The sequence below is a fragment of the Athene noctua genome, chromosome 14 (genome assembly GCF_965140245.1).
Source record: "Athene noctua chromosome 14, bAthNoc1.hap1.1, whole genome shotgun sequence".
NCBI lineage: Eukaryota > Metazoa > Chordata > Aves > Strigiformes > Strigidae > Athene > Athene noctua.
Window position 1 is genome coordinate 4316704 of NC_134050.1, and position 12049 is coordinate 4328752.

The following is a 12049-nucleotide window of genomic DNA, read 5'->3' on the forward strand; positions in this document are numbered from 1 at the left end:
CTAGAATCATGACTTCAGAAGCAGCTTGACAGGCATTCAAAGAACTAGAATTTATTTCATCATCATTTTGCTGCCAGGGAACATGCTGCAAAGAATTCAGCAACACTGCACATGTGTGTTACATGCGGCTTAGACTGAAACACTGAATGGCACCCTCGATATTAAAATATATCAATCCCATTATCATACCCTTACCAAATACCGGTGTAAATAAGTGTACAATGTTTTCTTTATTTAAGTCTTTTTTCCAGAATCTTGAGATGGCTTCTCAAATAACCTCTATTTCCTGACATTCTTTTGCATCCAGATAACCCTTAAAATACTGTAGAATAAGTTTTGTCAAAACTAATTTATAGCCATATCCTTAAATACCATGGGAAAACAAAGGAACTCATTAAATCTTGGTGTAGTGCTCTACTTCAGTGGATTAACCTGACCTAAGCAAAACAGAACTTCAGTCTGTATTTAAGCTTTAGGTAAAACTCACTAGATACACAAAAGACTTCTAACTTAATCTTCAATATTTCTTTTAACTTATGCATGTACAATTTGTGAAAGTGGAAGACACAGCCGATACTGCAATGCTAAGAGTACAATAGGATGAGAGCTTTGGGTAGCAGAAACTCCTGTCCTGGCACCATATTCAGGCATTTAAAAAATAAGCTTAAGATGAAAAATGTATTTAAGTTAGATCTTAATACTGTTTACATAACAAATTAGTACAAGATCCAATTAATTTTCATTCTTTTAAAATATTTATTCAACTACTCTGTTCTCACCCATCCACTCTCTTTTCCAATACTCACACAAAATCTAAAATACAAGATTAGTTAACTAGAGAATTCATACTGGGTATATATAATTATGTATCACTCTTTTTATCCTGCAGTGATGCATATCTGCCAGAATGACTAAGCCTTTGTCTCTCAAAGTTCTGGTCTCCGCAGCGGCAGGGGAGTTAAAAATCAGCACAAGAGAGAAAGGTCTGATGGTGTGCCAATGTACAATGGAAGAGAATTCAATAACAAGCTGCAGAGACAGTGGGCTTTTATCAGACACATTCAAAAGTGGTGGTGGCTACACGTCAATGCTGGACCAGAGTGTGTTACTGCAGAGTGCGACTGAGTGTTTTCCCCACAGGCAATACACTATTATTGACTCCCCCCATTAACATGTAGGGTGGATATACATTTATTGAAGGTTCTAATGGAAGGCTGAGGGACTCCTATCCCGAGGCCAGAGCAGAAAGACAGCCTATCACTTCATGTAATGGTAGCCCATGTGTGACAGACCTGACCTACATTTCCCCCCTTTCTTTCTCACAACAGCCTGTCACTGTTTTAAGAAGCTATTTTCTGAGAGGTATAAAAAGAAATATATGCTAGAGCTGCCTAGTTAATGTGTTATATTGGAATATTATTTATAAACCTGCTTTAAAAAGCCTAGTTTAGACTACAGATGAATTATAAAAGCTACCACAACACACACAACCAAAAAGAATGTGTCTTAATGATTCTGAAGTGCTTATAAACCCATACACATTGAACACTAGATATAAATGGATTAATACCTATACCGAAGATACTGCAACAAAATGTAGCGTAAGACTTAAAATTAAGACCGCTTAATGAAGCTGCTTTAATAAAATAACAAGGGCTATGGTCTGTAATTAGTATAAATTTCATATTCATTCAAATTACTAGGGATAACGCTACCTAATGTTTTGTTGGAAGTAATTCAATGTTTTCACTGGCTAATGTATGTGTAGCAAAAGCTATAAATAATGGATCCACTTCTGAAAGTAGGACAAGAGTGAAAGAAACATTTGGTTCAGCAATAAACAGCATTTTAAAATACCATCTAACTACCACTCCCAGACCCTGCTTATTTAAAGAGCTGCTGCCACTACAGCACTCCTTGGCAGGAACCTACCACGCTGCTGCAGGTCATACTCTTTTTTTGTCTCTTCGTTCCCCAGAATTTTCCACGCTTGATCAATTTCGATGAACCTCTGCACGCGCTCCTCCACTTCTCCTGCTGGCACATCTGCCTTCTGTTTGTCTGGATGATACTGCCAATCAAAAAAAAAAAAAAAAAAAAAAGTTGAGGGGAGTGGAAGTGAGGAGGGTGGAAGAGGAGCAATCAATAATGCATTTGATATTCAGTTAAAAGGACAGAGAAAAGGAGAAGGTCTGAGCTAAGGTGCCAAAGGAAGGGAGACAACGATGCTGGGCACAAGACAAAACTGCCAATTTAATTAGACCACTGAAATGGCAACAAAACCACCAGTGGCACAAATGTCACCATGCACACTGACAGCATTTTCTGGATAATTTACTGATGGAATCATTGGTCTTATGGACAATTTACCTAGAGAGAATGTCTACCACAAACAGAAATAGGTACATGCAGAGGGCCACGACATGGGAACAAGAGGAGGTGCTGTAGGTCTTAGCAGCTCTTGTAATATTACATACAGCTGATTTAAACGATACCACTGATGTTTAGTTAAAGCTATTACAGATAAATTGAATTCTGTATTACAGGTACCTAGCTTTTTAAAAATTATTTAAATGGTAAATCGAATGTACGTGACCAAATATAATTTATAACACATGTAATTCCACTTTTGAAAACATGTCTCAACATCCTTAATTTCTTCCAGTTCAGTGAATCAATAGCCCTTCCAAATATTTAAAGTCATGGATCACTGGTTACAAAATTGTGTCATTTTAGTTAAGAAATGGTTATTCAAGGACATGGCTGCAAGAAATCCCATGTTAAATAGGCAATAATAATAAAAATAGTAACATGTTTTGTTTACCATTCATACTACAGGTTTTGAACGAACCATTTTGACTTCTTTTTGGTTTGAATGTCTACTGAAAAGGAACCCTCAAAGCTTCATCTTCCTGTAGCTTTAATTCATCTCCAATAATGTCTTATTTTAATACTTTTTATTGCTCAGTATATGTGATGGACCAACAGTAAACAGCATTTAAGATGAGAAAATTGCAATATAGTCAGACCTATCAGCTGATAAATGTGTTATAAATCAAGATAGCCCTTATTCTGGAGCCTTAACTTCTGCCCTTTATATAACATCAGTTGGGGCACTGAAAAATACAGCAGATTTCAAGCCTTAAAACACCCGTTCTACAAGTGTTTGAGCAGATTTCTGATTAGCTGAATCCCTTTGTTTATAATTATCACTAGTTTGCAATTGATTTTGGGAAGGAAGGAAAGGAATACTAATATCATGTGTGCTTGATAAAATCCAAAATTGAAAAGGACTTCTGCTGGGGTCTGTTTGCTCGCTGATGTATCTGCCATTTGCACTGATGGGTAGTGCACACAGAAACCCCCCGTACGACAATAAGAGAACGTACGTTAGAGCAAAATAGTAAGCTTTGACTTTAATTTTTTCACAGGTATTTTTCCATATACAGATGAATGTGTCTGAAGCTAAAGTATGAACTCTGTACACAAATATATATTTTTGTTCCACCAGATGACTAAACACACTTGAAGTCATCTCTGCATTCAAGACTGAGGACTAGCTTGCAACTTGCTGAAAACACAGCTGAAGCACACTTACAATCTGTAAAGGTTTATCTCCTAGAGATCCCTTTTTTATCTCCCCAACTGAAGGTGGCAAAATTCTAAGGTGCAAACAAACCAAAATTTTTTGGTTATTGCATTTAGTCATTGGATTCGATATAGCTAATTAGATAATGAGTATTCTACCTGTATTTGGTAGGCACTAAGTTCGGTGCTCTGTCAGCATACATCACGTTGTACTGTAAAGCTATTTAAATGTATTATTTGTTTTCAAAGCCATTTTTTTCTGAAACCTTACTTTGTATGTCAATTTTAATAGCATTTTTAACATTGGTGGCTGATTATATACCACATTTGCATACAAGGCAAAACAGTCAGATCACATTAAAGCCTTACATGGTTTCCTTTCAGCAATGTTATCTATTTTAACAATTATGTTTGAGGTATACATCTGGCAGTTACTCCTCAAAGCAGTGCTTTATCTGAAAAATAATACTTCATTATTTTAAAATATTTCAGATGCTATATTTAAAATTTTGACTCACCCCAAATATTGTAGGGTTAATTATAATACCTAAAAAGAGAGCTCTGTGACTGCTATATATTTCACTCCATTTGGATGATACTGTAAGCATTCTCCTACAAGCTTACAACCAGAAGAATGTCAAGGCCTATCCAAGGAGTACTGTACCAGACTTAACTAGATTTGACTAGCACTGCAGAAAACTGTTGCTCATGTTGTTCTGTTTGGATTGGCCACAAGACCACACCTTCTCAGATCAGTCGCTTACAGATGGATGAAAACATTACTGACCAATTGCCCAAAGCAGCACTAAGAATACCGGCTTCTCTTCTGCCAAGAATGTTGAGAAAACACTCCCACAACATTACTCACACTTTTCTTTTGCTACACCAAAACTCTGACCCACTGAAAAATAATTTTGGACTACACTGGAAATAATCAGCGAAGAACATTGTGACAAATGTCACAAAAGTACTTTGCAAAAATAATAATCAATGCAGAAAAGGCTATTCGGTTCATTTATTGAATAATGCAGAAATTATTCTCCATACTTACAATTTAACTTTTAACTTTTCCTATAGATTTGAAAAATTTAATATTTGTAGCATATGCAATTTTTATATTCAAAACCCTACAATTTCATGTAACTAAGAACAACTACATTGTAGGGGATCTACTAATAAAAAATAAAAATCCATTTAGGTCTCCATGCTTTCTGAAACTATTTGCTCCTTCCTCTGTTGGGCTTGTTCCTCTATTACCATCCAATGCCTGTAGTAGTCTACATCTACACTAAGATAAATCCTCAAAACCTCTGCTCTTTTACCCTAATCCTCTTCCCCCTAAGCCCCTCCCATTGACCCCATTTCATCTACATTCGTTACGTGCCTGTACTCACTGAGTCCCTTTTCCTACTCTCCAGCTTGCTGATCAAAACCCAAGAATGCTTGTCTGGCACAAAAATCCACTTGTGATTTAACTGCTCACACCCTTCTCTTTCAGCTCTGAGACAACAACGAGGGTGTCCTCTCTCCCACTGTTTCAGACCCTGTTCAGCCAGCTCAGACACCCACCCCTGAGGACACGTTTCCAAAGTCTGCTACTAATAGCTGAAGTTTGAGAGTCCTCTAATGCCCTCCATCAATACTCCAGACAGTAATTACCCATGCTCGGTTCTGGGACCCTTCCTCATTCATAGTTACGTTATTCTTGCTCCTGATTCTCCTCCCTCTCCAGCATACTCTCCAGTGGAGCTGCCTCAGTAAAGCCAGGGGTTGGGTTTTGTTTTGAGGGAGGTGAAATATGATGTGCATTTCTGATCTCCCCCCATTCAGCCTTCTTTCTGGGTTAATCTCAGCTGCAACTGTGTACAACCTCCGTAATAAAAATAGACATCTGTTTTCTACCCAACTCATCTCCTACACAGACTGAAGTATTGTTCATCTTTTCCTCTGTGCATCCAGTTATAAGTTCTTGCTCAAAATGTTAGAGCCCCTCAACGTCTCCTGCAATATCACTTCTCAAAGTCTGTGTAAATTATCTTCGTGCCGTTCATATCTGCCACCTGAGCACAATTTTCAGCTGTATTACTGCACTTAAGATGTACTTAAATCTTCCTGGCTGCATACGAGTTACGTTTACTAAGAAGCAATACTTCATAAAACCAACTTTTTGCTGAGCATTCATCCTGCTTTTTGAACACAGTAGTATTTTTTACTAACATCACCTGATCATACTATTTCTTGAGGACTCTGGCTCTTGGTCTATGTGTTGATTTTAAAATTTTTATTTTAGGGGTTTTGTTTGGGTTTATTTTTACAATTACTAAGAAAAAATTTGAAAAAGCATGAACCTTGAAGTCCAAAGCTCAAATGAAAACACACACTTTATCTGCTGGAGACGTGGTGAAATTTTTAGTGCTGCAGGGAAACAGAAAAGCAGGCTAATACAAACTTAACCACACACCCTTTACAATTACAGTATCATTATTATACCTTTCTAAAACAAGTGTACTGAACTGTCTTGTATTTAATATACATCAGACTGTACTTTCTGGCAGTTTGGGTACAGTGGGAAACAGCATATCACCTGGCAAACATACTCTGAAACACATATAGGTTCAGTTCATAGTTTTATAAGTATTCAAAAATTTAGAAATTTTTCATGGAACATCAGACTAATTTATAATTAGATAAATTACTTGCATTCCATTATGCTAATCTATTGGGTTTGATACCTACTATGGAATAAAGAACAAGCAAGTGAGCAAACTTCTTCCATCTCAGAAAAAGCTGTTAATGTTGTTGTGTTCACCAAATAAAAGTGTAGAACGAAAATTACTTGAGTTCCACCTCTGTAACGTATTTATACAGTGATATTTCTGTTTATACAGTGTGCCACACGTATGTTTTTTACCCACAGGGTTTGTATATGAATTTGGAACACACTCCAGTACATTCAACTACTACATTCTTTGGTTATGCCTACTTTATACTCCATGAAGTTTGGTCCCTTCTGCACTTTTAAGAATTGCAAAATTAATCCCTGGATTGGAAGTTAGAGACCGTTTGGTCAATAACTGTAATGGTATTACATCTCAATAACCATACCAACAGACCTTAAGAACTCTCCTACCACAAGATGAGAAACTATGATAGCTGGTTGGGCTTTGGTTGAGCAAATCAAGCAACACAGAGACGACACGCTAAGGTTCCTATCCTCTTAACACTTGTACGAGTTGCTTAACTTTATGCAATAAATGTAATAGGCTTGATTGATTTTAATCAAATTCAAATTAGCAAGCAGAAAGCCCCTAGTTAAATCAATTTAATGTACGTCTCATGAATTTATTTTTCAAAAGAAATTTACAGCGCCCAGTGAGAACCAACTTCATATGAATTACTGGGAGGGTAGGGGTGAAGCATAGAGGCATAGGTTTTACCCTAAATTTGTAATCTCTTGCTAAACTGTGGAATACACGATAACTAAACAGCTTAATATAGTCACTTTTACTCACAACTACTTTTCCACATGACAAATTGAAAAGGCTGATTATTTAGAAAATGTTAGAAAAGTACTGTTCCTTCTCATTTATTACTTAATACATTACCATGGTTATTTTCCCTCATGTAGAAGGGGTATTCACTTAAAAACCAAAGGTGCACCATGTCCCCCTTTCCGTACATCAAAACGGGAGGTTTTATTTTCTATGAAAACTACTGCTTCCAAATTTTTATTTAAATTATGAAAAAGCATTTTTATTTAATACTATGCATATCACAGACAAGTGTAATGAACTTCTTCCCAAAATTACACAAATTCTAAGCAAGCCTATTTAAAATGTAAACTTTGTATTTTTTCTGAGGAAAACGCAATAGATCAGCTCTATATTTTTTCCAGGGTTGAAATAAGGAGTACTCTTCACTTTCTATAACTTTGTCCTTCCTACTTTCCAATACTTCTTCCAAAGCTGTCAAACATTTGGAGAAGTCTTCAGCAGAAAATAAAAAGTAATATAAAAGGGATGAATCAGATATGGCTGCATGAAAACTTGACCTTCTCTCCCAAGACAATAATTTTGGCGAAGTATTTTCAGACTCTCAAATTTTTATTACACACCTTTTTAGATTTTTTTTTTTTTTTGGTAAGGGAAACCATTATTAAGGTGTAAAGACAAACAGAGAACAATGATGAATCTTTCAGCATCCTTCTCCCTTTCTCCATGTTAGGATATAGTAGCAGCTATGGTAGTTTTATAGCTTGACAGTATTTGTTTCATGCAATGCAGCTAGAAATAAGATTTTCAGCCAAGTATGACACTTTTTATTTTTTTTTCCCCTTCTCCATGGTAAGAGTAACAGGAAGCCACAGTGTTCATAACCTACACTACAACAATACATTCTGGAATTTGTAAAAAGATTTGTATTTATATTGAAAAATAAGCAATGGTGAAAGACACTCAGTAATGGTCAGGGAAGAGAAATTCAATCCAAACTTTACAGAGCACTGCTCCATATCTGGTGAAGCTACCATTTTTGATGAATGACAGAACTGAATTAAAATTATGAACAGAAGACGTAAAAGTCAAGAAACTGGTATGCAAAGGAGTGGTTAGATTAACATTGCAAAAGCAATTGGATACGTATCAGTTAGTATGAGATAAGAGCAGTACACATCAATGAAATCCATTTCTACTGATAGGAGAGTTAGAAGAATGACAGCAAGTGGACAGAAGAGTTGGATACTATGCTGTTCAGAAGAGAGAAAGAATGAGAGGGGGAAAACACTGGAAGCAGCTGAATGAAGAGAGAAAACCAAGCCATTATTTTCAAATAACATTGCCAGACTCATGGCTGGGAATCCAACAAATGGAGACTTTGACTCCTTACGGAAATTAGACAAATTAATACCAAGAACTTTTAAAAGAATCACATTATCAGTATTTAAGAAGTTCAATCTATCTATTCTTGTGTCAAAAGCTCAATATTGAAGAGGCAATATATTCAAATTTCATAATCACATTCTTCTCAGAGGCAATATATAACACTTTATTTGGTTAGTAAATCTAAACTATTATTTATTCCACATTATAGTATAAAATAACTTTAAATTCTTTTAAAGACAAAAACAGGCATAAGCAAGCAGAACAGAAAGCCTAACAGAAAGTCTTGGTCTAGACAAAGTTTAGCAACAAACAAGTGTGTTGCACCAAGAAAATGCACAAATCATCACCAGTATGTTCCCTCCAATATAATAAAGTGCATCCTTTTAATAAAAAAATAAGAAGAAAATGCAGGAGTTAACATGAACATAAAAATATCAAAATTGGAAACTATGTTTAAAAACATTTCTTATGCTTTACTCCATATTTATACCTTATCAACTGTAATTGTTAATCTAACGAGGTCAGGACAAAAACTGTCAAGTGTTCTCGTCTGGCAGAAGTATTCATAGGTGCATGCAAATATGTCTGCAGACTACAGAGCTCATCATAATACTTCAGATCATATTAAAAAGCTGCTGCAAGTCAGTCAACATTAAGAAGAAAATATTAACCAACTACTTCCTATTTAATTTCCAACTGCAATCTGATTTCTTGTTACATTTCCTTGCTTTTTTTAAAAAAAAAAAAAAAAAAGTAAATTTGATGCCAGGCTGTGCTTAGAATGAAAGTCCTTTGCCCCTGCTTACAATATATGTAGTAAATACCAGTTTTTACTGGAACTTGCCAATAAATATCACCCCCTGACATAGAGTGTCTGTTCATACTCAGTTTTTGGCTGCTCTGCCACAAATGCCAACAAAGGGACCAATTAATGAAAACTTTCTTGATACATTCCCAGTGGATGAATGTCTGCCTTGCAGAAGGTACCCTGACAACATTCATCTCACACAGGCCAAATGGTTGCTCTGTGGTAGCAATTAAGACACCACCAGCCTTGGCTAGATTTAAACCAACAACCAAATCTGTGTAGATCTGACCAAATGCTCACAGAAATCTGGAGAAATTAACTGCTAAACAAGGGCTGGACTGGGTCATATAATAGCATACATTTCTCTAGTTATCTATAGACCATGTGGACACATTTTTATAAGAAAGAAATTACTATACTTAAAACAAAACCCCTTAATCTGGTCTATAAATATGTAAGTAATCAACAACTAAAATATTTTATCAAAATAATACGGTAGGCTAACATTCTCTCTATTTGCACTCAATTTTTTTCTCTCTCCCCACAAAAAGCCAGTGTTCAGTCTTCATATTCCCATGGTTTTGAAATCAAGTTTGGACAAAGAAGCTTAGTGCAGCACCCTTTCTCTTTCTAAAATTACACTTGGAAATACAAGAGTTTTGTTGCTTTGATCCAGAAGTGCCTATCTGAAAAAGTCTCTCACCAAACACCTTGAACATGAGAGACTAGTGTGGTAGCTAGTGGAAAAATCTTGTCTCTGTTGCAAAGTTCATACTGACTTCAGGTTTTCAACAAAGGGTACTCCTCCTGAAAACTCAGCCCTCAGGCAATTTAAAAAGTGGGGCTGGACAAGGCCCCAGACCTCATGATCATTATCACACAACTAGACATTCTGATTCTGTTGGTCTCAGGGCTCAATAAATTTATGTTTAGAACTATGGAAGATATTAAACTTGTGTCTCTGAAATACTATAGCTAAGCTTAACATGGTATAGGAGACTGGGTTCCCCTCACCACCCCACACCCCAGCAGAACTGCACATTTCCAGTTCCACACTATGTCATTATAAGGCTTGCAGCAGTATTTTAAATCAAATTATGCATCATGTATTGAAAGTTCAAGATCAGCTGATAGAACACCAAAACATAAAGCTGAACAGTCTCCCTGCTGGACACAGCACAAAAAAGGAACCACATAATGTAATTACAACACTCCAGGAACTAAGTAATTACATTTAAAGTTAATACTTTTGCTAATTTTTCATACATTGTCACACTGAATACTTTAAGCCACAAATCCCTATCAGCATATAACAGAATTAACACACACATTTGGTATTACCTACACCATGTATATAACAGCTGTATCTGAGCAATCAAGCACACCAACTCCAAAGGATCCTTTACTCTGGTTATGGGTGTGATACACATCTTCGGATCTATGCAGAATAGCTGTTACGCTTTAGGGCTGAACTCTTCTTGCAGTACTTAAATCAGAACACAGACTGAATTATAAAGTGGTTTATTAAACTGGAATTTGAATTGTTGGATAACTAGATTTAAGAAAAGCGTGTTTTAACCACCTGTGCTGGTCAAGGAGAAAGGTGACAAATGTGCACTTGGCCCCCACCCTGTGGCACTCACTGACAGGTCACAGAAAGAAGCCATTTTCCAACTTCACCAGCTAAACTCATTAAATTAGGGCAAGGAGAAAAAAACCACTTAAGTATTTCACAAAAATGTAAGTGATTCAATAAAAAGTATTGTAAGATGGGGTGGTTTATTTCAGCAAAACAGAACAGCTTAAAATGCAGGAGAAAATTAATTCTTTTGAAAAAAATTGTTTGTTTTAAACATGTAAACATTAAACTTTTCTCCTACCATGGGAGGAGGGAGAATTTCTGAATGAACAGTATGAATTGATAACCAATATATTTATACAAATGAATGGAAAAAAACCTAATTACCACTAACTAAAATAATTCTGCAAGGACTACCTTGTTAAAGTGCTTTTCAATTCAAAATTACTTCATTTCCAACTGAAAAACTATTAAAAACTAATACATAACAGAAAACCAGTTAAGATGGAACTTTGAAGTGTTGTGGTGCTACCTGCTCTTAACTTAGAACGATTTTGCTTGCCATTTTATCACGTGAGCCATCAGGAAATCTTACTGCCCTAGTATTTCTTAGTACTCCAAAAAGCAGGAAGAAAAACTACATAGTTTTATTTTAAAAAACTATTTCATCTAATTCTGTAATTTCTAGATCACCTCTTACATTAAAAAAAAAAAAAGACCTAAAAAAAGGCTACAGGATTTTTAAGAGCAAGACTTGAATAAAACACAGGCTTGATACTTTGATACATGCTCCTTCCATTACGTATTAAGTATTCCAAGCTTTCCCAAAGCTTACAGTGGAAAGTCAAGTTTTTCAACAATGAAGATTTCCTGCATTGGAACTATGCTGAAACACTCCTTTTTGAGCTTTTTTGCAGGCCTATTTTGCATATAAAGGTCTTGTATAGGAGCCACCCTGAAGCAACAGTACACTCTGAGCTCTGTGGCCTACATGGTTCATCAGGTACTAATTAGATAGCATGTTCTGTCAACACTTCCCTGCTCTTCTTCTATTAATTGATCATCCTGCCCAATTAATACAATGCAACACCAGTTCCAAACTCCTTGAGATCCTTTACCTGTGAGAAACAAGGATGAAGGGGGAAAAACCTCCAAAAGGGGTCACAAGGTAACAGCACGTGTAAGATCTGGAGT

General features: G+C 36.0%; 1 protein-coding gene across 1 annotated transcript in view; it reads right to left on the reverse strand.

Annotated features, from left to right (window-relative positions):
* DNAJC24 (DnaJ heat shock protein family (Hsp40) member C24) overlaps positions 1-12049 on the reverse strand; it is a 34099-nt gene that overhangs the window by 6769 nt on the left and 15281 nt on the right. Inside the window, exon 3 of the mRNA XM_074917796.1 lies at positions 1933-2071. Coding sequence (XP_074773897.1) covers positions 1933-2071 — 139 coding nt within the window. The remainder of the gene's footprint in view (positions 1-1932; positions 2072-12049) is intronic.